At 47.2% G+C, this 26,497-nt stretch overlaps 1 protein-coding gene across 1 annotated transcript in view; it reads left to right on the top strand.

Annotated features, from left to right (window-relative positions):
* The window catches only part of RFC1 (replication factor C subunit 1), a 60,254-nt gene that overhangs the window by 31,699 nt on the left and 2,058 nt on the right, over positions 1-26,497 (top strand). Inside the window, exons 6-23 of the mRNA XM_055137605.1 lie at positions 444-521; positions 2,264-2,341; positions 4,153-4,240; positions 5,241-5,524; positions 8,184-8,291; positions 10,497-10,676; positions 11,895-11,999; positions 13,092-13,494; positions 14,102-14,214; positions 16,546-16,660; positions 18,441-18,529; positions 18,711-18,848; positions 18,963-19,058; positions 19,203-19,301; positions 22,493-22,647; positions 22,739-22,856; positions 24,805-24,950; positions 25,551-25,764. Of these exons, the coding sequence (XP_054993580.1) occupies positions 444-521; positions 2,264-2,341; positions 4,153-4,240; positions 5,241-5,524; positions 8,184-8,291; positions 10,497-10,676; positions 11,895-11,999; positions 13,092-13,494; positions 14,102-14,214; positions 16,546-16,660; positions 18,441-18,529; positions 18,711-18,848; positions 18,963-19,058; positions 19,203-19,301; positions 22,493-22,647; positions 22,739-22,856; positions 24,805-24,950; positions 25,551-25,764 (2,607 nt within the window). The remainder of the gene's footprint in view (positions 1-443; positions 522-2,263; positions 2,342-4,152; positions 4,241-5,240; positions 5,525-8,183; positions 8,292-10,496; positions 10,677-11,894; positions 12,000-13,091; positions 13,495-14,101; positions 14,215-16,545; positions 16,661-18,440; positions 18,530-18,710; positions 18,849-18,962; positions 19,059-19,202; positions 19,302-22,492; positions 22,648-22,738; positions 22,857-24,804; positions 24,951-25,550; positions 25,765-26,497) is intronic.

Genomic DNA, 26,497 nt, shown 5'->3' with positions numbered 1-26,497 from the left:
ATTTTGGCTGCTGTTCGATTTCATCTTTTTCTGGACCTTGAGGAAACAGAAATGGAGATAGATTATGCTGATCATAGTTTCACGAGTTGATGGCTGCCAGACGGTGTGCCTCTTGTTTTCATCACTGCTTCTGTTTGACAGTATAATCATTTCCACAGACTGTGTACCCAGTGTTCTAGACGCTTCTCAAGGCAAGACATTAGTCTCCAGGTTTATTCTTATTTTTACTTCCGTTGACATTTCACTCGAGTCAGAATCATCTGTCAGATAGGCTCTCTCCACGCTCTTCAGGAAATTGGACATGATCAGGGGAATGGCCATAACCATGGTTTCTGGGGTGCTGTATACTGACATTCTCATCGGTATATTTCATCAACTGCAGTCAAGAAAAACGTTTTCATCTACGTTCATACCCGTCTTGCTTGGTTTTCTTTGCAACACAGCCTTCACACAGTGTGGACGATGCCAGGCTCAGCGACGAGGCTCTCGCCGAGCAGCTCCAGCTGGAGGAGGATGCAGAGGTACTGGCCTTGGCTGGAGATGTTGCTGAGGACTCCTTGTCGGGACTGGCTAGTTGGTTCACGCAGGCACACAAGCAGGATTTAATTTTGGATTTTAAAATCTTAAATGCACAATAAGATAAAACCTAATGTGAAAGGCCAAGTCTATATAAAAGATAAAATGATGAGCTTGGGGGATACAAGATCTCTCTCTCTCTCTCTCTCTTTTTTTTTTTTTTCTTTTTGGGTCACACCCGGCGATGCTCAGGGATTACTCCTGGCTCTGCACTCAGGAATTACTCCTGGCGGTGCTTGAGGGACCATATGTGATGCTGGGAATCAAACCTGGGTCGGTTGTTTGCAAGGCAAACACCCTACCTGCTGTGCTATCACTCCAGCTCCCTTTTTTTTTTTTTAAAAAAAGTTTCCTATAGTTGATTTAATTTGGTCCTGTCTTTTTGTTATGGGAAATTTCATATACTCCTTGGGCTTAATTACAGTTTATACTGATGACTCCTAAATATCTCCAATCTACAGTACCTTCTCTGAAATGGCAAACCTGTGTATCCATTTAGCAGTGAGCTGAAGGATCATTAATGAGCAATTACTGATGGGTGGTACAGCTTTAGTATTCAGTTAAAAAATAATCAATTAAAAAATACTATCTTGTGGAGGTGGGAGGTTGAATGGGAGGGCCTTTGGGACTTAGATGGAGGGAAGCAGGTGTGCTGGTGATGGGTGTGATGTTGGAAGGATGCATGAGTGAAACCACCAGATCGCAGTACCGCTGTCAAGATTTTTTAAAATAATGTCACATTGTAAGTGCTGTGAAGAAAAGGGGCTGGTAATCCCCATGGTGGGGCAAGAGTAAGAGCAGATTGGTTTGGAGACTGGGAGGGTAAGAGATGTTGGCTTGAACTGGGGCAGTAATGAGGAGGATTGAGAAACGGCCATACTCAGGGGTTTTGAAGGTATAACATTCAGCTTGTTGCTTATATTCCCACTGAATGTACAGTAAGGAGGAAAGAGAGGAAGAAGACACTCTATATATACATATATAATATATATGTATTATATATATATAATTTGTCTGTTTATGGGCCGCACCTGGCAATGCTCAGTTACTGCTTTCCTGGCGGTGCTCGGGGATCAAACCCGGGTTGGCTGTGCGAAAGGCAAATGCCCTCCCCGCTGTACTCTTGCTCTGGCCTCGAGAAGACTAATTTGTGTTGGTTGGTTGCTTAGTCTAAACCACTGGATGAATGGTGACACCACTTTTCGGGACTGGAACATTGTTACAGAGGTAGGGAGACTTCTCTGAGCCGGAGCCACAGTACAGAGGACAGGGCTTTGTCTCTTTCTTCCGCCCTGTGGTGCGGTGTCGCCCGCTCAGACGGGTGTGGGCTGTGAGAGCGGTGCGTGCGTGTGGAGGCAGCGGGTCTGAGCCCCGCACCGTGTGCTCGCCCCCACCCCAGCTTGCCTGGTGTAGCCTGGATTGGCCTTAGTACTCAGCTCTCAGAGTGTCCCCTTCTCCAGATAAATCTGCGCCCAGTGTATCAGTCATGCCCGCTCACCTTCAGTTCTATGTTCTAAAGTCCAGTTTGGCTCCCTGAAATAAGCCTGATGATACTTGACTGTTAAATATAATTCATATTCTCTTCATTCTGGAGAAGGGCCCTTCTAAGTATTGTAAATCAGAGACTTTAAAGCTTGCTTTTGCAAAACGCGCAGCAGGAGCTCACGGTTGTCGGCATGCTTTCCAGCTGGAGCGGCAGCTGCACGAGGATGAAGAGTTTGCCCGGACTTTAGCCATGTTGGACGAAGAGCCCAAGAACAGGAAGGTAAGGAGACGCGGGCTGCCTGCCTCTGAGCACACAATCACACGGGCGTTCTCTGCCGTTCCGGGCGTTCCGATTCTCTTTCATATCGAGGGCGCCTCGGCTCTGCTACTATCTCCTTGAGCGATTTTTTTTCTTTTTTTTCCATGGTGGGACTCCCAAGCACCGCCAGGGAGCCCGGACCACTCTCGGTAGTTCTCAGTCCGCGGTCCAGAGCTCGGACCTGGTGGGGAGCAGGGAGGGAGGGACTGTGCTGGGCGTCTGGCCCGGCGCCTGGTGCATCCCTCACCACCAGCTCACGTAAATCTCTTAGGAAGAAATTAATTTTTGTCTTAATTAAAAAAAAAATGGTTTCTGGAGAAGCTCTTGAGAAACATCTTCTTAAAAGAAGGTTTCTGTTCAAAGCTGACCAGAATACTTCTCCACAAAAACCCAAGTTACAGCTCTTTGATTAGAGGAGTTCTCTTGTACGTGGTCAGAAACAGCACTCAGTATTCCTATGGCACACATGTGGAATGGTGACTGTGATAGTAATCATTGTATTTTTGTGATGCACAGTTTGCTCATTTTATTTCTGTGAGTCACGCCTCTTAATATATTTGTCATTACTGTGATCTGTTTAAAACACAGAAACCTTACAGAAGTCTGTAAACCTTACAGAAGTCAGGTTTATGACAGTAGGTATTGGGGGAGTTCTGTCCTTTGAAAAGTCCTATCATAAAGGCATTCAGCTTAGAATTGTTTAGAGAAAATGCTGTGTCAGCCACCTGTTGTGTGGCCTCTATGAAACTGGTCAGGTTGAGGCGCCAGTAGAGGGAATTGTGTTTCTTTCCCTACAGAAAGTGCTCTTATGTTTCTTTGGAGCTTTTGGTCGTTTTAATTTTCGTCTTTTTCAGTTTTTAAGCATATAATGCTAACAGTTTAAGAATTGAGATAAGAAAAGCAAAAAGGTTTCTATGTCTTCCATGTCTAGAGTCATAGGATAGGAAGAACAGAGATAATTCTGTTTTTCTCTTTTGGGTCCTGCCCAACAATACTCAAGAACCAGTTCTTGGTCATATCTGCCTTTGCACTTTGATATTACTTTTGGCAGTGCTCGGGGAACCATATGGGATGCTGGGGATCAAACCCGGGATGGCCATGTGCAAGGCAAGTGCCCTCCCTGCTGTACTGTCAGACAGTGTAAATCTTTGCACTCAGGAATTACTCCTGGCGGTTTTTTTTTTTTTTTTTTTTTTTTGCTTTTTGGGTCACACCCAGCGATGCTCAGGGGTTACTCCTGGCTTTGCACTCAGGAATTACTCCTGGCGGTGCTTGGGGGACCATATGGGATGCCGAGGATTGAACCCGGGTCGGCCGAGTGCAAGGCAAACGCCCTACCCGCTGTGCTATCGCTCCGGCCCCAGACAGTGTAAGTCTTAAGGATCACTTCTGGCTGGGCCCGGGGACTGCTTGTGATGCCTGGGATTGAACCTGGGTCAGCCGTATGCAAGGCAAGTGCCCTACCGCTGTCCTAGTTCTCTGACTTCTCAGATAACAGTTTTAAAATAGTTCTTTATGTAAAAGAGGTTTTGTTTCCTTATCTTGAAACAAAGGTAATAAAGCATGTTTTATTTTCCCCAGAAATTTTGGGGAAGAAAAAAAATTAATCTCTGTTGACCCACTAGTTTGTAATGTGACCCTTAATCTTCACTATGTTAAATGAATTCATTATATTAGATGAATTAAATGAAAACGTTGGTCGGTTTTAACAATGTATTTTTGGTGACAGTTTCTGCCATTTCTCACATTTGACACTTTCTAAATTTGCTTAGGCTCGAAAGGACCCAGAAGAGAGAGAGACATTATTATCTTTCCAAGCCAATTTAAGTAAAGCAGAAAAACATAAATATCCTCACAAAGGTAATATTAGCAGAATTAAGCTGGGACATTTATCTTTATGGAAGAAAATTTATGATAAAATGTTTTAAAATTTTGGATAATTTCCTATTGTGTCAAGCAGGCACTGTTTTCATATGCCTTTTGGAGCATTTCAGCTTTGATATTCTGAAAGCCTTTATCCAGAAGGGGCAGAACATGCATCTGCTTTGTGAGACCTCTGAGGTGTATTATAATTCTTGGCTTCTGTGACTTCACCTTATGGAGACAAGTGCTGGATGTGTTGAGCTTCTTAGAGCTAGGTTTGTAGAATTGGTTCACAGTTGGCCAGTTTATCTGACACTTCGCTGATGATTGTATTTGGTATATATTTTTTTCCAATTATTTTTGGCCAGACCCAAGGATGCTAAGGGAGTACTCCTGGCTCATTGTTGGAGGGTCACTCCTGGTGGTGCTAAGGATTGAATCCCGGTTTCCTTTAGGCAGGACAGTGTGCTCAGCCCTGTGAGCTACCTCTCAGGTCCCTCAAATTTACTATTAATAAAAGAGATTTTGGAATGGATGATGTCTCAAAGGGCTGGAGCACAAGCCTGTCACATACACAGCCTGGGTTCAATCCTTGGCACCACATGACCATCTGAGCGAGTGGTTTAGTCCTGGTGGCCTCCAGTGCTACTGGAGAGAGGTTCACAGCTTGCCCAGGTTTGATCCTCTGCATCCCATACGGTCCTCCAGACACCTGGAGCAATTGCTGAGTGTAGAGCCAGGAGTAAACCCTGAGCCTCATCCGGTGTGTCCCAGAAAACAAAAACAAACAGATCTCTTAATTTGAACTGGTGATATGTGGAAATCATGTTAATATTTACTCTTTAAAAAGAAATGTGCTGTATAAACTGAATGTAAACATTGGAGTCTTAATGTGTTAGGAAATTAGTATGTCATAGCTTGCAGTACTATGATTATTTAGTTGAAAATATGTGTCATTTTTCTTAAACAATAGTCATCATCTTCTCCTTCTTTCTAGTAAAAGCAGAAAAATTTTCAGATGAAATGTTCTATAGTCCTGAGAAACAAATTAAATGTGAAAGTCCAAAAAAACCTCAACAACATTCCAAGTCATTAGCTCACAAAATAGGAGAGCCATCTTCTCCAAATATCAGTTCCAAGTTGACCCTTTTGAAAAAAAAAGAAGAGCATGTTTATAAAGGAACAGCACCTTTGGCCTCAAAAAGAAAAGAAAATGCTAATGAATTGGAAGGAGAGACAAAAACTCCTAAGAAAACCAAAGTTTCTCCAGCTAAAAAAGAGGTACTCTAAAAGTATACATTGTGTTGGAGCTGTGTCTTGATCTCGGTTTGATTGTTTCCAATTTTATAAATCGTTATCATGCTTAGAAGTTCTTGCAGAGTATAGATTTTAGTATAATTACATTAGCTAGACGCATCATTCACTATAATTGCTTACTATGCTACTTTACATGGTATCTTGTAATCTTTATAAGAAGTCAGCAAGGCACTTAAAATTTTCAAGATGAGAAAACAGGTTGCGAGAGTTTTACTCCTCTCTGGGTCCTTTGGTCCAGTTACTTCTTTCTCTGCTTTTGACTCCCTCATTTGCAAAGTAGACATAGAAACAGAACCTCCTAAGTTAACATACAATGACTTAGCATAGCACCCTGGTGCAGAAGAAATCCGTGTTTGGATTTGTCCTGCATGGTACACCCTTCCTTAAAAATTTTCCCCTTTGCTTTTGGGCCACACTTGGCAGTGCTTGGGGTCTATTCCCAGCTCAGTGCTGGGGGACGAGGGTTGCTTCCCGGCAGTGTTCAGAGGATGCAGTGCTGGGAGCTGCTGCACGCCAACCTCTGCTCTGGTCCGGTGTGGCACCTCCCTGGCCCCTGTATATATTCCTTTTTGTTTGGATGATAGGTTGACTATATACAATCACTTTTTTTAGGAAAAAAAAATCAGTGAAATACTGGAGAACAGTTTTTGAAAGTTTCCCAAAATATTTGAAAAAGCAAATGGCCTCTTAGAATGACCAGTTTGCACCCATCTTAGATTTATACTGAGAAATCACAGTTTCTTCAAGCCTTATAGGCACTTAGATGTAACCGTAGACTTTTGTCTGTTTTAACTGCTCATTGCCATTATTTTTAGTGCAGGACTGTGAAATGGTAATGATTCCAGATGCTTTTGTTTATGGTCAGTGCACATCCATAATAAGTACACCTAAGGGAACAATTAACATTTTAGTCTCAGATTTTTCTTCTCTACTTACCTGGTGGGTGAATGTTTTTCTTCAGGCATATTCTAAATGTGTTCATTTACAGAGGCTTGTCACATTAAAGGAGAAGGAATCTTTTTTTTTTTTAATTCTTTTATTAATTCACCATATGGAAAGTTACAAAGCGTTCAGGTTAAAGTCTCAGTTATACAATGCTCAAACACCCATCCCTTCACCAGTGCTCATAAGGGAGAAGGAATCTTGAAGTGATTCTCTCTCTTCACTAGTTTTCAATACTGGTGCACAAATGACTTAGAAAAGTTAAGCAGCTTGAGGGACATCAACTGTATTTAATACATTTAATTTATCTTGTTCAAACAATCTGGTTTCATAAATGTGTTTCCATCAAAACTTAAGTTTGTAAGTCATAGTTACTTACTATTTTCATCGAATCAGTATTCTTTGTGACTGATTTCCTGTTTGGTTTTGCATTGGACTCTCCTACGAAGCTTGTTTAAAGCCTACTTTTCCAGAGTTTGCGGTCCAGACAGAAGCATTTTAATAAGCTCTCTGGTTACATGAAAGCATGCCAACCTCGGAGAACTTTGCTGAAAAGGCAGGGTTGTTTAAAGAAATGGGGTGTGGTAGGGCACCATGACCATCCAAGGAGGTTGTGTTTAACTTATAGCATGATTAGAGCAGCTTCTTTTGTTGGTTAAATCATGTTTTTTATGTAGAAGTTTGTCTACTCAAAGGTATTCGAAGCCAGAGAGGTAAGTAATGGGCTAAGCACTTGTCTTGCATTCCACTTCACCCCCACTTTGAATTCCTGGCAGCACATAAGCTTCCCTAAGCACCACCAGGGGTCACTTGTGCACATAGAGCCAGGAATAGTAGCCCCCTGAGCACTGGGTGTGTGACACAGTCCTCCACCCGACCCCCCAAAAGGATTTGAAGTGGCTTACAAGAGCAATGTAAAATAGAGGTGGGGAGGAGACAGACTACCCTGTAAGTTCTTGTCAGTGATCTAAGATGTTTTTCCCTTCTGTACACAAGCCTGCTACGCTAGAAACTTTGAACTAGAAACTTGGAAATTTGTCTGGGGTCATATAATTTACACCATTTCCCCAGGATTTCCCGAGAGATGCCAGTGCTAGATTGCCTTGGAGAAGCAGCCTGGGAGAGATGGTCTGAGGAAACAGTGGTAGGATGACCAGTGTGTGTCTTTGGGGAGGAATGCTTGCCCCTGGCGGTAGCCAGCTGCTCCCAGGGAGCCTTTAATTCTCACCTTGGCCTGTTTGTGGCCCAGTTGTGTGTCTCGGGGGCTAGGGCAGTGTTTCAGGGGTGTGCCCTGCAAAGGGTATCTTCTCACGTGATGAGGTTTATTGGGAAGAACTTGATTTTCCATTAAAATACACATGGGTATATTATGGAATAGAACTTAAATAAAATCCAAGTGAGTTTTAGAAGCATTGCTTTTTATTTCTTTGCTTGGGGCTGGCAACCTGGATTCAGGCATCTCATGTGCCCTGCCTGGGTAGAGCACAGAGAGACTTGGGAAAGGCTAGTGCAGGGATAGTTCTCTGCCAGGAAGGTGGAAATCCAAGAGCGTTTTGGGGCTAACATGTTGATTTCAGAACCAGTCGGACACCTACGGGACTTAACGGTTGGATTATTAGTGTGTTGTTTGTTTCACTTTTACGTGAGTTCTGCCTGATCTTGTTATCTCTTCCTCCTACAGTCTGTAAGTCCTGAGGATTCTGAGAAGAGACGCACCAATTATCAGGCTTACCGGAGCTACTTGAATCGAGAGGGCCCCAAAGCTCTTGGATCCAAGGAAATTCCAACGGTGAGAGGACTGTGGGGTGTGGCGGCCTGGGGGTAGTTGGCGTTGTTTCCACCAGCAGCGGAAGAGCTTTTGGACATCACGAATCAGTGCTGGCACTTGGGTTATTGTGACTGTTTTAGGTTCATGTATTCTTGCTCATGTCTCACGCCAAGAATTCTAAGACTTAAAAGGACCTCCAGGAGCTGTTAGTCACATCTTTTCGTTCAGACTCTGCTGTGTTTTATTTCTTCTAAGCAAGCATCGTTGCCTGGACGTTGATGCATTGAACTCACTTGTATTGGGTTGCTGAGTTTCGTTTAGCAGCTGCTTTTTGAGCCTGTTTGAGGTCTGTGTTGGTCTCAGTGTTCTATTCAAGGAGTTAGAAGTGTCTTGGAATGGTTTACAAAAATTCCATTTTATGTTAGTATAATTTTATCAAGCCATTGCAAAAAAATAAAAGCAAAAATAAAAGTTATAAGACATGTATGCATGGTTCTAATTAAGCATGTCTCCCTTCCAGCTCTCTCTGGCCATTGTCCTTTGTATTATCTCCCTAGATAAAATAATCTGCCCTTTGAGTTTTTACGGGAAGGGGAAGATGGTGAGATTTACTTGGCGGGTAGTCAGGCAAAGAAGTGATGGGAACAAAAGCCTTGCTTAGTTCAAATTCAAACAACAGCAGGGAATTCTGTCAGTGGGTTTCATCTGGTTGTTTAATTAAAATGACCAAGTTAATTAGGTATTTAAATATCTAATTTGACTGTTTAACTATTTTGTTTAAATATCCAGTTTAAATATTTTGAAAAGTAATGAACTTGGGTCTGAAACCGTCTCTCTGATAGAGTGTGTACTTGGTTGTCTGAGTCTTTGGGCTCAGTTCCTCCAAAATGAAGAAAAGAATGAGTGGCTAGGTTAAAAGGCTGTATAAACTGTATTGGGAATGCCTTTTATTGCTGACTTTATAAGTTTATTTAATGTTAGCCTAGAGAAGGTGTTCTTGGGATTCGATTTTAAGTTCTGCCATGCTGAAAATGTCTAACCCGTTTTTCTTATGTCTTTTTTTATAATTTTTAAAAATTTATTAAGTTATTCACAATATTTCATTACATTTAATATTCCCCACCAGCATATTTTGGATGTTTCCATCCTGAGCCCCAATCCCTGTCCCAAAGCAGAATCAAAATAGTATATTTTTTATTTTCTGTTATGAAAAATCGCTGAAAATGGTAAATAAAAGTATCCTTAGAGGAAAGAGTGTGGAGATTGTTGTATTTCACCCAGGGGCCATTAAGCCCTTATAAGGGATCACTAGCGTGTTGTTAAAGGTTGAGCCTTGTGTGCTTAATATGTGTGTGTGTGTGTGTGTGTGTGTGTGTGTGTGTACATACATATATCTATATCACTATATCGCTGTCATTCCATTGCTCATCGATTTGCTCGAGTGGGCACCAGTAACGTCTCCATTGTGAGACTTGTTGTTACTGTTTTTGGCATATCGAATACACCACGGGTAGCTTGCCAGGCTCTGCCGTGCAGGTGGGATACTCTTGGTAGCTTGCTGGGCTCTCTGAGAGGGGTGGAGGAATCGAACCCAGGTCTGCCGCATGCAAGGCAAACTTCCTACCTGCTGTGCTGTCGCTCCAACTAGTGTGTAGATATATATATATTTTCATATTTCATATATATTTCATATATATTACATATATGTAAAAAATGTATATTTCCCTCTAAGATTGGTTGTCTTCTACTTTGAACCCTGTCACATGTGGTGTGGTACTCTTGGAGTATGGGTAGGGTGTGTGGTTTGAAGGCCCAGGAATAGATTTACTTATGGGTGAGGCTCGGCCCGAGTGTGTGGAGAGTGGCAGTGAGCGTGGTGGCAGCTGGGATCTGGAGGTTTCGGCTGCTGGGGCTGGGTCCCTTGGGGCAGGGAGGGATCTCAACTGCCCCCCTCTGGGGGGGCCCCAAGTAACACAGCCTGGCGCAGGGTCCATTGGTGTGGTTATGGCAAGTGTCATGTTATGCTCCCTTCCGGAGAGAAGGATGTGCAATCTGCATGGTGGCCGATGACGAGATTATCTGGCGCCAGCCAGGTTGGCTTAGCCCGTTTTTCATGCCTCCATCAGCGTGTCAGATGGGAAGAGTCAGCCTCCTGCGGTTGATGCCAGATCCTTCTTTATAAAGTGACGGTGTATTTCCTCTGTGCTTGAATACTTTGGCTTTCAGGGAGCTGAGAATTGCTTGGAAGGGCTCACGTTTGTGATCACCGGCGTGCTGGAGTCCATCGAGCGGGACGAGGCTAAGTCTCTGATTGAGCGGTACGGCGGCAAGGTGACAGGCAACGTCAGCAAGAAAACCAGCTACCTGGTCATGGGCCGTGACAGTGGCCAGTCCAAGAGCGACAAGGTAGGTAGGCGCTCTGGACTCGAGCCCTTTACCAAGCCAAGTGACAGTGACAGTCACCTGTCATTTTTAATTCTCCACAGAGCAGTGTTGGCGTCTACCCCAGCTTTGGGGGTTTCCAGATGAAGACACAGCCCCTCTGATTCTCTGGCTAGCTTAGTGTAGGATTTATTACTATTTGCTGTTTTTTACCAATGATCAGAGCAAGTTCCATTTCCTTCGAGTGCTCGGTGGGCCTTGAGAGTGGCTCCGTGTTTTTACTGGGAGTGCTTGGGTCTGTCAAGACGGTCTTTAGCTCCAAATAATGATCCGTGGCTCATCCTGGCCTTAGCTGATGGGCTGCTGCTTTTCTGCACCTAACGGGGGGCCCAGAGAGGTCAACAGGGGTGGTCTAGCAGCTCAGTGCTGTAGCTCGGCTCGTCCTGAAGTGGGGCCAGTTCACCTTCATGCGTGTCACCTGGCACTGCAGGGGAGCTGCCTCTCCAGGCTGGAAGGCTGAGCTAAGGCAGGCAGCAGCGGTGGCGCCTTGCAGAACGGTGGAGACTGGCCTCGGAGGGCTTTTCCCAGAGGGGGTCCCTCGCATGTCACTGAGTGCTTGTCACATGAGGCCCAGCCTCCGTCCCTAACCCCCAGTGAGTCTTCCCAGAGGCAGCTCTGTTGGAGTCTTCCTGGAGAGGCAGGGAGTGGAGGCAAGTGGCCAGTGCATGCTTTGCATGCGTGAGGCCCTGAGTCGATCCCTGGCACCACACACACGCAATTCTGCGTAAGTCTCCCGGGCCAGAGCTGGCATATCGCCGTTCAGAACTCTGGGAGGTCGGGAGAGTGAGGCTTTCGCTGATTCTTTGACCTGTCACCATCTGAGTGTCCCTGAGAGCTATCTCCAAGTCAGTCTCCAGGAAGGAGGCTGTGTAGCAGGAGGAAGGTGGAGCAGTCTGCTGAGTCAGCCTGGGGAGGGGGTGAGAGGCGGGGAGGGTCGGGCTCTGCAGAAGCCCTGTGATGTGCATCAGGTGCCGGCCAAGCTTGGGACACATCTGGTGTTTGTTCCTTTTTAAGGGTGCCTGTTTATTTTTAGAACATGCTTCAGTCGGTTAGTTAACTTATTTAAGGTGTGGTTTTTTTCACCTCCCTACAGTCGTGTTGTATATATAGACGTATTTTTCTTACTTTTCTTCTGAATAGTAAAGGGTGAGGGTTTTAATGATTTGCATTTTTCATCAATAGGCAGCGGCCTTGGGGACCAAAATTATTGATGAGGATGGCCTACTGAATCTGATTCGAACCATGCCAGGCAAGAAGTCCAAGTACGAAATAGCAGTTGAAGCTGAGGTCTGTTTAAAATGAGCCTGATGTGGGATGGGGAGATGGTTCAGAGGGCTGGGGCACAGGTGTGGCTTGCGGGTTCCCCAGTTCCAGAGTCCTCCGAGCACTGAGTTGGAAGTAGGGACACAATCCTCCCTCTGCCCCCATTCCCCAGATCAACAAAACCAACGAAGTCCCCACTTCCACATTTTTTTTTAAGGACTTACTTATATTTTGATGTTTTGTAACTTTCTTGATGTTTTATGGAGACATTTCTTGGATACACATAGGCCTATTGGCTATAAAATTAGCACCCCTCCTTTATTTTATTTACTACAGATGAACTTTCCTATTTCCTTTTAAACAGTAGGCTCTGCTTCAGCCTTACCCTTCTCAAAGGAATGTGAAGAGAACACAAAAGTCTGCAGTTGCCATATCTATTTACTATTATTTCTCATGCAGTTACCCTGTTAACGCATCTGCCTACTGTTTCCCATGCGGTCACCCTATCTACTGCATTTCCTATGCAATTACCCCATCTGCCTGCGGCATTTGCCATGTGGTTACCTGTCTACCTACTACATTTCCCATGCTTTTTGCCCACTTGCTGAGGTTATACTTAAGCATTCTTTAAAAGTTGTGTCATGCTTGTCAGCATGATAAACTCATTTTCAGTTAAAACTATATTTGGGTTTTTTTTTCCAGTTATGACAGGAACCCAGCCCACATTAGCTCTCTGGGAAAAGGAGAGATGCTGGCTTATTAACCCTGGCCTGTGGGGCTTGCTGCCGGAGCTGCTTGGAGACCAGCATGCTCTGGGGACCGTATGGGATGCCGGGTTCAAACCCAGGTCCACCATGCAAAGCAAGCGCCCAGCCCTCGGTACTCTCTCTTTTTGTTTGGGTGCCTTTTGTTGAGTTTGCTGTTCAGTCACTCAGCCCAGGTGGCCATTTGGAAGGAGAGGTGCGGGCCGGGGGTGCCCTCGGCGCCCCTCCATCTGCCTTCCAGCACATGCTTCTGCCCCTTCCCAGCCCGTTCTGGCAGCTGTACCTCGGGATGGAGGTGCCGCACGTCTTACCTGGCTCCTTTCCCCCTGTGTTCTCATCTTTTCTTCCCCAGATGAAGAAAGAAAAGTCTAAATTGGAGCGGACACCCCAGAAAAGCAGCCCAGGAAAAAGGAAAATGAGCCTGACCCCTAAGAAGGAGTCGGAATCTAAAAGGACCAGACTGACTCCCCGAAAGGGCGGCTCCCTCACGCCAAAGAGACAGGCCCCGAGCCCGTCCCAGCGGGGCCCGCAGGGCACGGAGCCACTGGCCGAGGAGCTGCGGGGCGGCCGCAGGCCGGGGCGCGAGGCTGAGGGCAGCGGCGAGACCGGGGCGGAGTCTCTGCTCTGGGTGGATAAGTACAAGCCGACCTCCCTCCGGACCGTCATCGGACAGCAGGGCGAGCAGAGCTGCGCCAACAAGCTCCTGCGCTGGCTGCAGGGCTGGCACCGGGCGCCCTCGGAGGAGAAGAAACACGGTGACTGAGCAGCCCGGTGCCGGCGTGTGTGTTTGCATGCCGCGTGCACGTGTGTCTGTGTCCGTGTGCGTGTCCAGTGCCCTGCGGGAGGAAGGCTCGGAGCCGTAGATGCCGTGAGAAGCAGGGAGGATGGGAGCGCGGGGCGGCCGAGTGAGGTAGCCACAGACTCCCCCGCTCGCTGTCTGTGACCGCACGGCTGTTCTTACTGGCCGACCTCCTGCCCGGGGGCGTTTCTCTCACTCCCCTTCTTCTGTTGGGGGCTGGAGGGGGGGTCTGCTTCTGGATGCCCTCTGCCGTGGGTCTGGCAGTGGCCCTGGCGCAGGAGCCTATGTCGCCATGCCATGACCTGCGCCCGGGTAGGCAAGGAAAGCCACGCACGTGTTGCGTTCCGAAGTTTCCTTTTTGTCCTTATTTCCCTCCGGGGTGGGGGTGAGCTGGTGAGCAGAATTTCACCCCGTGTCCCAGAAAGCTCCCCGTGATACTTTCTAGAACATACTCTGTTTATTTAGAACTGGAGAGTGGTGCTCAGTGCCAAGTGGATGTGCAGTTACCCCTCCGTTTGTCACAGGTAATCGAGGTTAACCTCTGGAACTTGTGTTTTTCCTAGCGACGAAGTTTGGCAAATTTGCCGGCAAAGACGACGGCTCCAGCTTTAAGGCTGCATTGCTCTCGGGCCCTCCGGGTGTCGGCAAAACCACCACAGCCACTCTGGTTTGTCAGGTGGGTGTTGTGTGGGCCCGTGGGAAAGGGCCGAGGAGGGGTGCGTGTGCCTGTGTGCCGTCTGGAGATGGCAGCTGTGTTCTTAGGCTTCTCTAAAGTGGAGTCTTCTGGAGTGGGTTGGGGGTGCAGGTGATGCTCAGGAGGCCCGGGGACCCCCCCGGCAGTTCTCAACCAGCCTGGCCAGTAGCTCAGTGCGAGGGCGTGAGGGTGTGGTGCTGCTCGTGTCCTGCTGTGTGACCACCGTGTGCTGTCTGGGGCTTGGGGGCTGCCCCTCGCCATGCTGTGCCTTCCCCCATGCTATTGTGCCAGGCCCAGTGGTTTTTTATTGTTTTTTGTTTTTTTCTTTTTGGGTCACACCCAGCGATGCACAGGGGTCATTCCTGGCTCATGCACTCAGGAATTACTCCTGGCGGTGCTCGAGGGACCATATGGGATGCTGGGAATCGAACCTGGGTTGGCCACACTCGAGGCAAATGCCCTACCCGCTGTACTATCGCTCTAGCCCCTAGTTTTTGTTTTTGCTTGGGCCACACCTGGTGGTACTCTTGGTAGTGCCCAGGGAACCAACCTGGGTGTGCAGTACATCAGTTCAGTAGACTCTCTGGCTCGAAAGTCAAATCTCTCAAATTTGTTTGGGTTCTGGGGAAATTTGTCATCTTCATTCTTAAAAAAGTAAACGGTAATTTTAATAGCAGGTAGTATTTGTGTACCAGGCAGTGTGCTAAATCTCTGTGTCGGACCTGTTACCATTATTATTAGTTTGGTTTTTGAGCCATATCTTGCAGTGCTCGGCTCACTCCTGGTGGTGCTCGGGAACAAGAAGTGCCAGGGATCAAACCCAGGCCACTGGGATCACAGGGGATACCAGGGGTTTAACCCGGTTGGCCGTGTGCTAGCCTAGCACCCTACTCACTGTACTGTGGCTCTGGTCCGGGGCCTACTATTTTAATTTTTACTATTCTTGCATTTTGGGACTGGAGTGATAGCACAGTGGGTAGGGCGTTCACCTTGCATGCGGCCGACCTGGATTCCATTCCTCCGTCCCCCTCGGAGAGCCTGGCAAGCTACTGGGAGTATCCCGCCCGCACGGCAGAGCCTGGCAAGCTACCCGTGCCAAAAACAGTAACAACGAGTCTCAGAATGGAGATGTTACTGGTGCCCGCTCGAGCAAATTGATAAACAGTGGGACGACAGTGCTACAGGGCTTGCATTTTGGGCCATATTGGTGCTTGGGATCTCTCCTGGCGGGGCTGGGGATCCAGCCTGGGCCTCCCACATGCACAGCACCCTGTGCCCTTGCCCTCGCCCCAGTTGGGTTTTAGGAATGTATTTGATGGACCCCTGCAGATACAAGTGTCTTCTGTGCCCTCGTGATTATTCCATGCGCTAAACTCCATGCACTGTTTCTTGGAGCCACACCCAACAATGCTGAGGGGCTCCTGCCTCAGTGTTCAGGGACCACTCTTGTTGGGCTTTGGAAGCCCTAAGGGTGCCGGGGATCAAGCCCTGGTTGGCCATGTGCACGGCAAACACCCTACCTGCTCCTGTCTCTCTACTCATTTTAAAATAAAAATAACACTTTAGGGGCTGAGGGGGGCGGAGAGCAGAAACCACTGGGTGTGGTTCATAAACAAAAAGTAAAATACTGGGGCCGGAGCGATAGCACAGCGGGTAGGGCGTTTGCCTTGCACGTGGCCGACCCAGGTTCGATCCCCGGCATCCCATATGGTCCCCCAAGCACCGCCAGGAGTAATTCCTGAGTGCAGAGCCAGGAGTAACCCCTGAGCATCGCTGGGTGTGACCCAAAAAGCAAAAAAAAAAAAAGGAAAATACTGTGTTTCTGTGTCTTGGCATAGCTTATTTCTGTATGTGATACTGAAATCTTGGGCGGATACTTTGTTTTGCTTTGTTTTGGTTGAGTTGGTGCTCGGGGAGGAGCAGCGCCCCAGAGAGGCTCAGGGGAACATAAGAGGTCCTGGGGATCAGGCCTAGGGCAGCCACGTGCAGGTACCCGCGGTACTGTCTGATCCCGAGGGTAGATACTACCATTTTTAAGCAGCAGGCCTTGAGAAGTGAACTCCATAAAATATACTCTGACAATTAACGAGTCATCTGTAGAGACTTTCGAGACCAAGCTGTGAGTGTTTGTGTATTTTCTAAGGGCCTAATATTCTGAGTTCTGTTATAGCTAATCTTAGTATCATGCTGCATTCTTTTCCTTTCAGCACCCAGCCATTATTCTTTTTTTTCCTATCCTTTTTAATTATTCATCATCCTTTTTTCTGATCCTGATTTGCATTGTGACTGTGTGTTGATTTTTGTCTTGATTAGGAATTGGGATATAGCTACGTGGAACTGAATGCAAGTGACACTCGGAGTAGGAGCAGTTTGAAGGAGATTGTGGCCGAGTCACTGAATAACACCAGCATCAAAGGCTTTTATTCAAGTATGTGGCTTTTTAAACTTTTTTTTTTCTTTTGGTTATGTAAGAAAGCCAAGTTCATTTCAATATTTAGGAATGGCCGTTGAATGCTGAGATATTGAATATTGAATGTGTGGTGCTTTGCTAAGCTTTGCTGAATTACTGTGGTCGGTGGTAGAATTAGAAAAGCCTTCAATGTAATTAATGTAGGACCAGTTACCTTGCTTTAGGTTTCAAAGTTTTATCAGGATGTAATAGAAATGTATATTCAGGGGCCTGGATGACAGTATAGCAGGTAAGACGTTTGCCTTCCGTGTGGCCAATGTGAGCTCTGGTATCACCAGTGGTCCACCAGGAGTGTTTCCTGAGTGCAGAGCCAGGTGTCAGCCCTGGGTATACCCCTAAGAACCCCCCCAAAAGATAATGTATGCACAAAGGTTTTGTTGTTTTTGCTACTCCTGACAGTGCTCAGGGACCATGCAAGGCTGGGGCTCTAACCCATGTTGGCTGCATGCAAGTCAGGCTAGCGCCTTACCCGCTGTTCTTTGTCCCTACTTACGGAATTTAAAATGCATGTTGCCTTTGTCTCTAGAGGAGACACAGGTGAATCCTAAGGAAAGTGAAAGAAAGTAGCAGTGTGGGGTTTGAGGTGTGTGACGCTAGTCTGTTAAACAGTGGTTCTCTGTGGGACACCGGCTAGGTTCCTCTCATGCACGAGGTCCTGGGTTCCATCCTAGCCACCAAGAAACAACGCAAGGTGCAGGCATGTCCCAGTGTAGCTGGTGGGGCTGGGGCCAGAGCTGACGGGGTGAGGGGGCAAATGGCTGCCCGAGTGACACACACACACACACACACACACACACACACACACACACACACACACACACACACACACACACACACACACACACACACACACACACACACACACACACACACACACACACACACACGGGCACCTGCGTCATTTGTCCTTGCGGTGGCAAAAAATCACAACCAGGAATGAGTTGCTCAGGAAATGTCACTCTCGGATACCGCTGGTGGGAAGGTAAGTTGGGGCAAGTCGGGAAAGCAGTCTGGTTGTGGTTCTGCAGCGCACAGGAATCACCCCTGTAGGCCAGAATTCCCACTGCTGGGAAATCAGCAGCAGCTAAATTCAGTGTCTGCAGACACAGCAACAGAAGTGACTGATGCACAGATTATCTGATGATCTCTCTGTGCGCATATGTGCATAAGGACATCAGTGTAGTACATACGAGCAGGAGGTGGCACACTGCCCTGTTCCGTGCGGTGACTAGATGGGAGGGGCATGTGGTGCTCCCCAGTGCCGTGTACTTGGGGCCTAGCTTCCCGGCTCCGGCTGCAGTATCGGCCACTTCACAGCACCCCAGCCTGGAGCTGCCCACGGCCTTCCCGGGGCAACCGCTCCCAGCTTTGCTCTCTCTTGGAGAGTCCCGTGTTTCCCTTTCAGTTCCTATCCTCCCTCTGCAGCTCCTTACAGAAAAGAGAAGTGTTAAACAAACACGTGTTTACCTTGAAAGACTGATGAGAGGCCTGATCATCAGAAGGTGTTCAGACCTGGCACCTGCGTGGGTGCCCATGCGTTTGTAGGCGGAGAACAGCTCTGAAAGCGGGGGGCAGACTGGCCGCAGGCTTCTCCCACAGGGGGACCTCGTGGCTTCTCCCTCTGTCCTGTAAAGGAGCCTTGCTTCTTGTGTTTTCTTCTTTTTTTTTCTAAAACAAAGTAGCCATTTTTGCACAGCTGTCATTTTCTGTGCCCCATCTGGTTCCTTTCTGTGGGCAGGTGGCGGTTCTCCTGGGAGCCTAAAACACGCACTCATCATGGACGAAGTGGACGGCATGGCGGGGAACGAGGACAGGGGCGGAATCCAGGTAATGCAGCACAGGCCCTTCCGGGGCAGCGCTGACTGCTCATTTGCAGAAGGAGCTCAAGAACTAACTAGACTAGGATATTGGTGGCATTTGAGGCTGAGGAGTTTTTTAAAACTAAAAAATGCCTAGATGAAACGGCTTGTTTTAATAATGACTCTTGTGCTGTGACTCTGCCTTCTAGGAATTAATTGGCCTGATAAAACACACAAAAATTCCCATTATTTGTATGTGCAATGATAGAAATCATCCCAAGATTCGCTCTTTGGTTCATTATTGTTTTGATCTTCGTTTTCAAAGACCTCGGGTTGAACAGATTAAGGTATGATGTTTGGGTTTTTTCTCCATCAGTTTTGTTACCATTAGTTTTTTAAGCTACCTGTTAAATGTTTTTAGAATATCTGACTGAGTTTTATATCCCCTTGGTCCATTTCAGGGCGCTATGCTGTCTATTGCATTTAAAGAAGGGTTAAAGATTCCTCCTCCAGCTATGAATGAAATAATTTTAGGGGCCAATCAAGATATCAGACAGGTAAATTGAATATGTTGTTGAAAGATTAAACAGAATTGAATATGTTGTGATTGATGATTTTTTCTGTTTAATCTTTCAGCCTGTTGAGTGGGGCATGGGGCTGTATTTTCCATTTTGACGGTATCTTGTTTACGATTCTTCCAGGTTTTACACAATCTGAGTATGTGGTGTGCAGAAACTAAGGCACTAACCTATGACCAGGCCAAGGCTGACTCTCACAGAGCCAAAAAGGACATCAAACTGGTAAAAAGAAATATCCATTTTTAAAGGATTTTTTTCCAGCTACAAAGCACTTATTTTGTAGCTAGTAGCTCAATTGAAAAAGTTATTATAGTTCCTTGACATAGGTATGGAATCTATGGTTATTTGTAATTAGAGATATGGGCAGCTGTGTTTCCTTCTTTTCTCTTTTTAAAAAAATTTTTGTTTTTTCTTTTTGGTCAAGCCCAGGCAGTGCTCAGGGCTTACTTCTAGCTCTGTGCTCAGGAGTCAATCCTGGCAGGCTTGGGCGACCATATAGCCCATGCTGGGAACTGAACTTGTGTTGGCAGCATGCAAAGCAAGCACCCTACCCACTCTACTGTCTCTGGCCCCATAAAAAGTGTTTCTAATTTCAGTGAATGTTTAAAAAAATTTTTTTCTATTGAATCACCGAATGTGAAAAGTTACAAAGCTTTCAGGCTTAAGTCTCAAACACCTATCCCTTTCACCAGTGCACCTGTTCCACCACCAAGAATCCCAGTATAACTCCCATCCCACTGTCCCTCCCCCAACCCTGTCTGTATGGCTGATGATTTTCACTTCACTTTCTCTTTACTTTGATTACATTCAATATTTCAACAGGAAACTCACGATTATTACTTGGAATTTCCCCCCAACAATCAGATCTGCTGAAAAGGCAGCATTTGATAATTAGTTTTCCATTGCTGAGAATGAAGAGCATATGAGGTCATGACCGCGCGGTTTTGGATTTTTGGTATTTTAATAACTAAGTCCAGAGAAATTTCTGCCAGAAATTGCATCATTGCACACTTGTACCATTGTTTAGTGGGCCTTATAAGCTAGCGTCGCCACGCCGCTGCCAGGGAAAGAAAAAGCCAAGAGAGAAAAACCTTTCCCCTCCCGTGGCGGCGTGGTGCTGTAGTTCACAGTTTAGAGGCATTTCTGCAAGAAGCTGCTGGTGCCGAAAGTAGTGAGTGGGCCTCCGGGATCATGGGCGTTCAGCAACAGAGGGGCTGCACGTGTGCTTATGTATAGTAGAAAATTTTGAGGAAAGGAAGTTCTAAAAACTCTATGTTACGAGTTTTTCAAAATAGGGAGTTAGAGCAGTAGTATATGGTTTAAGTTACTTACTGTTTTTTTCGTTTTGTTTTGGGGCCACCCCTGGTAATTCCTAGCTCTGAACTCAGGAATTACTCCTGGCAGTGCTTGGGGGACCATATGGGGTTCTGGGGACTGAACATGGATCTGCCACGTACAAGGCAAGAACCCTAACCCGCTGGAGTGTACTATCACTCCAGTCTTTTAAGGTGGCCATTGTCCTGCATGTGGTCAACTTTGGTGTGATCCCGGGCACCACATATGGTCCCCCAAGCACAGGGGTGATTCAAAACCCTCCCCTGCCCCTAAAGAGAAATCCAAATCTTGTATGGTGGATTTCATGTTTTTAATGGTTTTGCAACTGTTCAAATCTTTGTTAAATGGTTATAGTTCAGTAATCTGGAATTACTACACTGGTGTTTTTTTTTTTTTTTTTGCTTTTTGGGTCACACCCAGCGATGCTCAGGGGTTACTCCTGGCTTTGCACTCAGGAATTACCCTGGCAGTGCTTGCGGGACCATATGGGATGCCGGGGATCAAACCCGGGTCGGCTACATGCAAGGCAAACGCCCTACCCGCTGTGCTATCGCTCCGGCCCTGACACTGGTGTTATTGATGTGTTCTGTTTTATCTAATTATTAGCAACCATTAAGTAGTGATTTTTCTCACTTAAAAAATTAAGTGATTTTAATAGTGATATTACTATTATTTTTTCTTTTTGGTTTTTGGGCTACATACCTGGCAGTGCTCAAGGCTTACTCCTGACTCTTTGTGCAGGGATCACTCATGGCAGGCTCAGGGGACTGTATGGGATGCAGAGATGAAATTCAGGTTGGCTTCCGGCAAATCAGGACCTTACCCGTTGTCCTATATCTCCATCCCCTGAATCGCACTTTTAGATGCTGCAGGGATGACACGAAGATTTTCCATACACTCTTGCCCCTCATAAAATCTTCATAGTTTATATTCACTCTTTATTCTTGGTGTCATGTATCTTACAGGCTTTTTTGTTGGCTTTGGTTTGGGGGCCCACCAGTGGTGCTCAGGAGCTGCTCCTGGCTCAGTGCTCAGGGGACCATGTGGTGACAGGCACCGGACCTGGGGCTGCAGTGCACACTCAGGCTGTTGAGCCGTCTCCACGGCTCCCACGTGGGATTGACACCTGTATGATGCTGTACATCCCTCATCTCCCTTTGTAATTGCGTACAAAATCCTCTCACCACTTCTAGTCTTCTGTGCTGATCCTGTTCCTCTCCCCCTCCCCCTGAACCCATGTTTTCCTGGGCCCCTTTTCCAGAATGTCACTTAGTTGAAATAATTGGAACTGAGCAGCTGTTGCCTTTTGATACTCTGCAGTGTCTACTTTAGGCTCCTCCACATTTTCCCCTGGTGAGCCAGCTTATTTCATCCTCTGGTTGTGAATCTATTTTGTTTTGTTTTAAATTAAAAGTGAAAGATAGTTTTAATTTATTATAGTTTAGGCAACATGGTTACAGTAATATCAAAGTTTATATTTTTTGATGTATACCGTTACCACATCTGACTGTCACCAAAGTGCACAAGACAGCCCCCCCTCCCCCCGCCCCGACGCACCCCTGCCCTTCCCCAGAGTCCTACTTCGCATTCACCTATCGATGCACATCTTGGTTGCTTTCAAGTTTTGGCAATTTTATTGTTAGTATTTTTGATTTTGGAATTGCCCCTGATTGGTGCTTAGGGTTTACTCATGACTTACTTCAATCCCCTTTACTCGGGGATTACTCCTGGCAGGCTCAGGGGACCGACCACACGTGATCGAACCGGGTTAGCCGTGTGCAAGGCAAGCTTCCTATCTGCTGTACTTTTGTTCTAGACTCAACTTTTGGCAATTTTAAATAAAGTTGCCAAAGGTCTCCTTGTTAGGCTTTTCCTTTGCACAGAAGTTTCCCATTTTTTGAGGTAATCACCACAGAGCATGATGCTGGATGTCTTGGTTCCTGGATAAGGAACCATCCAGCTGTCGTCACCCACGGTGGCTGACCCGCTCTGTGACCCCATTGACAGCCACGTGCCCGTTGGTGCTGCCGTTGCCGCGGTGCCAGTCATCTACCAGTCATGCCCCTTTTTCTTTCCAGGGCCCGTTTGATGTTGCTCGGAAGGTGTTTGCAGCCGGCGAGGAGACAGCTCACATGTCGTTGGTAGACAAGTCGGATCTCTTCTTCCACGATTACTCCATAGCACCCCTGTTTGTGCAGGAGAACTACGTCCATGTGAAGCCCGTTGCTGCGGGGTGAGTGTTCCGGCCGCACCAGGGTGGACTGGGCCCCCTCCTGTGACCTCGGAGAGGCGGGGTGGGGCGTGACGCAGTCCCACTCCCACAGGGGCGACATGAAGAAGCACTTGATGCTACTGAGCAGGGCTGCTGACAGCATCTGTGACGGGGACCTCGTGGACCGTCAGATCCGGAGCATGCAGAACTGGAACCTCCTGCCCACACAGGTAAGCAGGTGTGGCCACCACGCCGGCTTAAGAGCCCAGAACTGCTCTCAGTTCCTGGAATCTTTGAAATTCTGATGCAACTTCTGGTTATGGCTCTTACAGTAAAACTGCAATCTGTTACAGGATAAAGCACTGCACAGTCTGTTGCTTATTGAATCAGCCTTATTTTTCATTGTTTCAAGCTGCTTTCAGTAAGTGGAAATTCGATTTGGGTCATTAAATTTAGAGTCAGAAGTCTCCTCATTTGCTGTTTTACTTCGAGTTCATTTCTTTGTTTCATCGTTTTGATTCTCCCAGATGGTTTCTGATAGATGAATTCTGATTTTCTTCTTCCATGCTAGAGGCAGAAGCTTGAGATTGGCAACTTCATACCTTAGGTTTATCTCTTTTACCCCGAACAGAGTTTTGTGGGTTCAGGGAGATAGCTGACGCTCTCGGTCCACAAGCTGTGCCTCAGGGGTCTCTCACAGAAGCCCAGTGTTGTAAGAATTCATAATTATCTGTTCTTGGTTTTTGTATTTTTAATAAGAGTTTCACGGGCTGAGTAATAAGGGATGTGGCTTACCTCCTCTCTTTAGTTCTGTTCATCAGTCATATTAACTAGAGACTCATTCTGGTTTTAAAAAACTCCTCGTCATCTTTTGAATGTGTTCTTTTTTCTTTACCTAATAATCATACCTTTGAGAAGTTATACTAGAGAAATAATTTGAAACACAGGGAAAGCCTGAGTCATAGACGATCCTATAAATGATTAGTTTTTGATAGCACAGTGTTGGACTTGCTGTGGCCAGCAGTAGGCGGCCAGTGAGTTTACGGTAAATCCTCGTGATGGACTGCTAAGCCAGCTTTAAGATTAATTTTCCTGGGGCTGGAGTGATAGCATAGCAGGTAGGACATTTGCCTTGCACTCGGCCAACCCGGGTTCGAATCCCAGCATCCCATATGGTCCCGTGAGCACCGCCAGGAGTAATTCGTGAATGCAAAGCCAGGAGTAACGCCTGTGCATCGCCGGGTGTGACCCACAAAGAAAAAAAAAAGATTAATTTTCCTGAGTACTGCTTAGGAGATACCATCCCCTCAAAAAATAATTCAAAAAGCAAGACTATCGTGACGTTGACTTAATGTGAGCAACTGAGAAGATAGTGCAGAAGGCTGGAGTGCTTGCACAGGGCCCCTCGGTCTACACCCACCCCTCGTGCTCTCTCCCATGCTGCCAGGGTGGCTTAGGGGGCTCCCGAACACCAGCCCCCAAATAAGGCTAATCTGAGAAAAGCTTGTGAGGGGGTACTGATAAAATAAGCAGGGCGTGACATTTACCGGCTTTCCCCCTCTCAGTTGGTGGCACGTAGCTGGGGTCCACGCCGTGTGTCCCTGTGTGCACAGCCTGGGGTTTCCGTCTCGGCAGGGGTGCCACAGTGGGAGCCTGGGGTGCAGCTGGCCTCAGAGCAGCCCCTTACTCTGCTGGCTCTCGAGTGCGAGTTTCCTTTCTTCTGTGGCCATTAGACCCCCCATGCTTGGCTCTCGGGTGCTGTGGGTGACTGCCTGGAGAACGGTCTTTCTGCTCACTCGGATGCTGTGGCCACTCGGCTGAGCAGGCTGAGATGGGAGGGTGGTGTCTCCTAAAGCCTAACAGGTTGGGTTTGGGTTTCTGTGGGTGGGAGGCACACCTTGCTCTGCTCCGGGGGTCTCTCCTTGCCGGCCCAGGGGGCCGTATACGGTGCCAGGCCTGGGTCGACTGCCTGCAAGGAGGCGTGCTGGGCCCTAAACGGTCTCTCCGGCCACACCGAGGGGGTGCTTCCAGTCAGCCCCGGGAGAGCTGGGGTGGGGGTGGGGGTAGGAGAGACACAGCCTGTCTCCTGGGGCCCAGGGACTCGGCTGGCGTGGCCTTGTTTTCCCAAGCTGTCTGCTCCGCTGCCTTTAAATTCTGGACTGCAACTTACTTTTCCAGGCCATTTACGCCAGTGTTCTTCCTGGAGAGCTCATGAGGGGCTTCATGACTCAGTTTCCCACCTTCCCCAGCTGGCTGGGCAAGCACTCGTCCACGGGCAGGCACGACCGCATTGTTCAGGACCTGGCTTTGCACATGAGCCTCAGGTGAGTGTGTGCGCCCAGGCGGCCGTGTGCCAAGCTCAGCCCTTGTCTGCGGGTCGGCGCAGCCTGTCACAGGCTCGGCTGCTGGTCATGACTGCTGGCTGAAGGTGCGAGAGGGGACGGCCTCCTATTTTGTGATCCTGATTTTGCACGATCACCATCACACTTGTCATATCACTTGAGTAATTTGTGGAGTAAAGCCACGTGGTAGAAGTGCCGTGACTGTGGGGCTGAAGTGATAGCATAGCGGGTAGGGCGTTTGCCTTGCATGCGGCCAACCCGGGTTCTATTCCCAGTATTCCATATGGTCCCCTGGGCACTTCCAGGAGTAATTCCTGAGTGCAAAGTCAGGAGTAACCCCTGTGCATCGCCAGGTATGACCCCCAAAAAAAGCAAAAAAAAAAAAAAAAAGTGCCGTGACTTTCAGGTCCTGCTGAAGACGGTTCCGTTCTGCAGTGTTGTCCTGGCTGTGCCATTGGAATGACTCTGTGAAGAGCCAGTGGCACCCCCTCGAGCCCCTCACTGTCGCTGTGCGGGCAGGTCACTTGAGTGGGTGGGAGGCTGCCTCTGACCACGCGCGTGGGCCTCTTGTTCTGGTTTCAGAACTTACTCCAGCAAGAGGACCGTGAATCTGGACTATCTGTCCCACATACGGGATGCGCTTGTGCAGCCCTTGATTTCACAAGGGGTTGAAGGAGCCCAGGATGTCGTCACTCTCATGGACACGTATCATCTGATGAAGGAGGACTTTGAGAATATAATGGAATTGAGCAGCTGGGGAGGCAAACCCAGCCCATTCTCCAGGCTGGACCCCAAGGTAAATCGTGCAGCCACTGGCTCATCCAGTGGTGGATCACTTTGTGATTGCTCAGAGGGGTTTGGGAGGCTTTCAAGCTTTTTTTTCTCCTCACACTCAGAGGCTTGTTACTTTTTAGATAACCTGTGCTTTCCAAAGGTACTGGCTTAGTGAAAAAAAAAAAATAGACACCAAAGTTTAACTTGACAGTTTTTTAAATTTATCTTTGCTGCAAGATCTGAGAAGCAAATGTCAGTTAGGTGGTATTGAATAGAATTGTGGAAAGGAAGTATATCTGATGCTGAAGAATTGTAAGCTTTTTTTTTTTTTTTTGGCTTCTTTTATATTGGGCTGTACTGGAGGTATACTTAGGACTTATTCCTGGTTCTGTGCTTCTGTGCTCAGGCACCAGATGGGGTACTGGGGATTGAGCCTGGGTCAGTCACATACAAGGCAAGTGCCCTACACAGTGTACTGTCTCTCTAGCCCTGTAAACTTTTTCTTAGTCTGACAAACCTTGGAGTTCAGTGTTTATTCCAGCTGCACATTCTAACATAATAGCGCATTGCTACTTGATGCAGTAAGCATAAAAAACTAGTGACACAGTGTACATAGGTTATATCCAGCACCTCACTCTTGAAGACATTGTTTATATATTGTCTTTAGAATTTGGTCTGACTTAATGGTGAAGGTAATTTCTAGCAGACATCTTCAGACAAAATTCATGGCCTTGTCCTACAGTTATGTTTAGAAG

The sequence above is a fragment of the Sorex araneus genome, chromosome 5 (assembly GCF_027595985.1).
Source record: "Sorex araneus isolate mSorAra2 chromosome 5, mSorAra2.pri, whole genome shotgun sequence".
Taxonomy (NCBI): Eukaryota; Metazoa; Chordata; class Mammalia; order Eulipotyphla; family Soricidae; genus Sorex; species Sorex araneus.
The sequence above is the reverse complement of the archived record's forward strand: the minus strand, read 5'-3'. Positions and strand labels throughout refer to the sequence as shown.